Source organism: Diaphorina citri, unplaced genomic scaffold, assembly GCF_000475195.1.
Source record: "Diaphorina citri unplaced genomic scaffold, Diaci psyllid genome assembly version 1.1 scaffold3933, whole genome shotgun sequence".
NCBI classification, from domain to species: Eukaryota; Metazoa; Arthropoda; class Insecta; order Hemiptera; family Psyllidae; genus Diaphorina; species Diaphorina citri.
In genome coordinates this window covers 8,909-13,902 of record NW_007381332.1, presented here as the reverse complement: position 1 = coordinate 13,902, position 4,994 = coordinate 8,909, and the positions used below count along the sequence as shown (strand labels likewise).

The following is a 4,994-nucleotide window of genomic DNA, read 5'->3' as shown; positions in this document are numbered from 1 at the left end:
GTGAATGGGATGGGTGAGGAGGACATGGGAGTGAATGGGATGGGTGAGGAGGACATGGGAGTGAATGGGATGGGTGAGAAACAAAGGAATACAGAAATTTAATGTGGAAGATAGAGGAGGTGATAATAAGAGGTCTATTTCGGAACGTGAATGAAAAGTGAGAGAGAGAGAGAGAGAGAGAGAGAGAGAGAGAGAGAGAGAGAGAGAAAGAAAGAAAGAAAGAGAGAGAGAGAGAGATAAGGTATTTCTGTTTGCAAAGAATCCAAATTATTATGTAAGATTTTATTTTCTCTCTTACAGAAGTACCTACCTACCTACCTAACATTTCTCTCTATCTCTCTCAATCCCTATGTACATAGATACAAGTTTTTTCTCTCTTTCTTCCCTTTCTCCTTTCCTCTCTATTTCTCTTATGTCTATAGAAGGGTTCTCTTTTTCTTTCCTCTCTCTCTCTAATTTCACGTGAGTAGTTTTCCTTATGTTCACATGAAAAGTTCTAAACAAGTAATTACCTATGTAATTATTTTATTCTAGGTAGTAACCTTTGGTGAAAAATTACATACTTATCTATTTCGTAGAGGCAACTTCAACTGTTAAGGTTCAATCGTCCCGAAAGTGAAGAGAGTAGGAGACACCTAGCCGTTCCGATCATTAATCCTTTGTCAGAACTGTCCCAGAACCCTTCAATAAATCAAATAAGTAATAATGTTTCCTCATTTATGTTTGAAGTGGGTTATTAACTTACAAGGGTACCTACCTACTAATAACAAACAATCTTTTTCCCCCCACATTAGTTTACTTTTTAATTACCCCCTCCCCCCTCATTTTTTTATGCTTCTGCTTATTGTTCCTTCTATCGAAGGTTGGAAATCAACATAGCTATATGTGATGACGGTTCTTAGCAGTTCTTTTTATGCTTGGGGTACCTACCTAATAATTATCTTCCATTTGGGAACCACTAGTCTAGACGTTTTCTGCTTTGTGAAAGTGTAGAGGTAGAGGGGTATAAGATAGCAAGATATACGATACAGCAGTTCTTTTTATGCTTGGGGTACCTACTAATTATCTTCCATTTGGGAACCACTGGTCTAGACGTTTTCTGCTTTGTGAAAGTGTAGAGGTAGGGGGTATAAGATAGCAAGATACACGAGGTAGGTTGATGTTCCACGGCAATTGGCACACCAACACCACTGATGTGTAGAAACATCCCTTATCCCTAGATCTCTTATGCTAGTGCAGATATCTATATCCTATAAACACCAATTGGATATATCTTGAGAGTTCAGGAGTTCCAAAACAACAAAATTGTTGCCCATCAGATGCCTGGTAGTAATGAAAGAACAACTTCTAGAATGGGATGGGTGAGGAGGACATGGGAGTGAATGGGATGGGTGAGGAGGACATGGGAGTGAATGGGATGGGTGAGGAGGACATGGGAATAAATGGGATGGGTGAGGAGGACATGGGAGTGAATGGGATGGGTGAGGACATGGGAGTGAATGGGATGGGTGAGGAGGACATGGGAGTGAATGGGATGGGTGAGGAGGACATGGGAGTGAAAGAATGGGTGAGAAACAAAGGAATACAGAAATTTAATGTGGAAGATAGAGGAGATGATAATAAGAGGTCTATTTCGGAACGTAAATGAAAAGTCAAAGATTGTATTAGGCATTAAGATAGAAATCTCACGTTAAATAAAGTTACGAAAGACTGGAGAAAAGTAGTAACATGCCATACTAACAGAGATTCTCTATGCTTGAGGATAAGGGCACACTATTCGATTCCTCGAACAGAAACACATAGCTACGAGATTTTTTTTAACAGAAGGGTTTTCTTTTTCTTTCCTCTCTCTCTCTAATTTCACGTGAGTAGTTTTCCTTATGTTCACAAGAAAAGTTCTAAACAAGTAATTATGTAATTATTTTACTCTAGTAACCTTTGGTGAAAAATTACACACTTATCTATTTCGTAGAGGCAACTAACTGTGAAGGTTCAATCGTCCCGAAAGTGAAGAGAGTAGGAAGACAGAGTAGGAGAACCCTAGCCATTCCGAGAATGAACTTTATCTCCTTTGGATAAAAATTCGCCCCGGGCGGGAAGCGAACCCGCAATTACTGGGCAATCAAACCTAATGCTTACAGGGCAGACACGCTCCCCCCCTCCAACCATACCCTAAATAGACTATTAATTTAATTAATTTGTACCTATGTATGTTTGTTTCACCCTAACTATTAACTACCATTCAAAGGTTGTCCGAATGGAAAAATCCTACAATGCTGCAGTGAGCACCAAAGTTGTGACATAATAACACAAAGAAATTGCATTTACATTTTTTTTTTACAATGAACTTTATCTCCTTTGGATAAAATTCGCCCCGGGCGGGAATCGAACCCGCAATTACTGGGCAATCAAACCTAATGCTTACAGGGCAGACACGCTCCCCCCCTCCAACCATACCCTAACTAGACTATTAATAATTTAATTAATTTTTACCTATCTACCTATGTTTGTTTCACCCTAACTATTAACTACCATTCAAAGGTTGTCCGAGGAATTTTTCAATTCGATTTCAAGAGGACCTTTTTGGGCCCTCTAGGAGCCCTTTCTTTGTTTAGTTATATCTTATACCTATCCCTCGAGTAATTTTGTTAAAGTTTGATGAAATTTGACGTTTTTTTTTGTAAAATTTGACAGGAATATTATACTTAGCGCATTGCATAGCTTGATAATAATCAGGCATTCATAGAAATTATGTCTTAATAAAGCAGGACCTCACATTTTATATTTTATAATTCTTTATTTTCAGCTTTTCGGGTAGTTTACCCAGCCCTTTCTTTGTTTAGTTATATCTTATACCTATCCCTCGAGTAATTTTGTTAAAGTTTGATGAAATTTGACGTTTTTACTTTCTATTTTTTGTATAGTTTGACAGGATTATGTTTGGCGCATTGCATAGCTTGATAATAATCAGGCATTCATAGAAATTATGTCTTAATAAAGGAGCCCTTTCTTTGTTTAGTTATATCTTATACCTATCCCTCGAGTAATTTTGTTAAAGTTTGATGAAATTTGACGTTTTTTTTTGTATTTAATTTAACAGGAATATTATGCTTGGCGCATTGCATAGCTTGATAATAATCAGGCATTCATAGAAATTATGTCTTAATATAGCAGGACCTGTTATATTAATTCTTTATTTTCAGCTTTTCGGGTAGTTGATCACTACAATTTATTCTTTTTCTCTCACACTCTCTCCTTCTAATAAATTTATTATCATATTTTCATTTTCAATATACCTACATATTAGGTAGGTATGTTTTCTTGAGCTTGACATATAGGGTCTATGAATGTATTGTATCTATGTATGTCAGGGGTCTGATGGCATGTTAACTTCCTGTCGTGATTTCCATCAATCATTTTTTTTCAAGCTCAAAGGCCGGATATATCAGGGTTAACCCGTTGTATGACTGTTACAGTTATAAGCTATAAGGTAATACTAAAACATATTCAATTTGATTAGTTTTAAACCTAATATGTTTGGGATGACCAAACAATGTGGGTCCTGAGTTTCAACTCAACGGTTGTTTCTTTCGTTTGTCTGTCTGATTTCATCACAACTTCTGATTGTCTGATTTTTGATGAATTTGGCAAAAAAGTTCAACACAAAATTAAATTCGCTCACAAGTGCCCGAATTGACAACTTGTCTTCTCAGTCAGTGTAGGGGGGAGGGGTACAGGACGACCAGACAAGGAGGTTGTGTGCCTAATAGCTCGGAACCATTATTATTAAAACGAACGAACGAAGTAAGTTCCAAGTTTAAATTAAACTCAACGATTTTTTTTCTTCTTTGAAGATGTTTGACAAGGGGAACTGTAACTGCCAAGGTCTTATCGAAAGCGAAGAGAGAAGGAATATAGAAGACAGAATAGGAGAAAGCCAGCCGAAGGAACCTTAACTGTTTGGGGTACAATCATCAGACCCTGACGGGAATCGAACCCGCAACCTAGTGCTTACAAGGCAGATGTGGTACTCTCCAAGCGAACTAGGCTGGTTCGATTTTCCTTTTAGTTTGTCTGTCTGTGTGTTTGATTCACCATAACTCACAGACGATTTGTTCAATTTTGATGAGATTTAGCAGACAGAAATGTTCAACTATACTTACTCAGGCCAAAATGGGGCTCGTAGCCCCGGGCGGGAATCGAACCCGCGGCCTAGCGCTTACAAGGCAGACGCGCTACCAACTAAGCTAACTAGGCTGGCACTAACAGATTCTCTATGCTTGAGGATAAGGGCACACCATTCGATTCCTCGAACAGAAACACATAGCTACGAGATTTTTTTTTTTTTTATTATTATTTTTAACTAGGGAGATTCTCTATGCTTGAGGATAAGGGCACACTATTCGATTCCTCGAACAGAAACACATAGCTACGAGATTTTTTTTAACTAATATTTTTATATGACATGGAACTGATATAAATTTTGGAAGTGACTCTAAGGTTTGAAATTTGTCTAAAATAACACGAGACTGAATGAATCCTTAGAGAAGAACTTTCATAGTCTCCTTCATTATAAAAACCTCAAAGTAAGTACATATTATTGAGTCTTTATGAAGCACTAGACATTTACACTGAAGTCAGAAACCCTAATGCCTTGGGTACCTGTACCAGGTACACCTACCTACCGCCTGCCGGATAGCTGTGAGTATAATAATACAACCTAATAAAATAAATTGTCTTCACGACGACAAAACTTCGACCTCACCGGGAATTGAACCCCGGACTTCCGGAGTGCAAGCCTAGTGTGATGTCTACTAGGCTACGGAGCATAGGTAAGTAAAGGTAGGTACCTCATACACCAAACGTATGAGCATGAGTACTCAACCTTTTGTACTAAATAAAACTTTTTTTCTATCAACGTTAAAAAACAAAGTCCACATGCATTATGTATATATAGGTTGGTGTAGAGGTATATAGTTCATCCAGATCAATGT

The 4,994-nt window shown here is 37.8% G+C and overlaps 1 protein-coding gene across 1 annotated transcript; it reads left to right on the top strand.

The window, feature by feature from the left end:
* Positions 1 to 13: 13 nt before the first annotated feature.
* LOC113472113 (golgin subfamily A member 6-like protein 2) lies at positions 14 to 1,723 on the top strand. Its single transcript, XM_026831702.1, has 2 exons — positions 14 to 73; positions 1,362 to 1,723. Exons 1-2 carry the CDS (start codon positions 25 to 27, stop codon positions 1,646 to 1,648), a joined length of 336 nt encoding a protein of 111 aa, XP_026687503.1. The 5' UTR covers positions 14 to 24; the 3' UTR covers positions 1,649 to 1,723.
* The last annotated feature ends 3,271 nt before the right edge of the window (positions 1,724 to 4,994 follow it).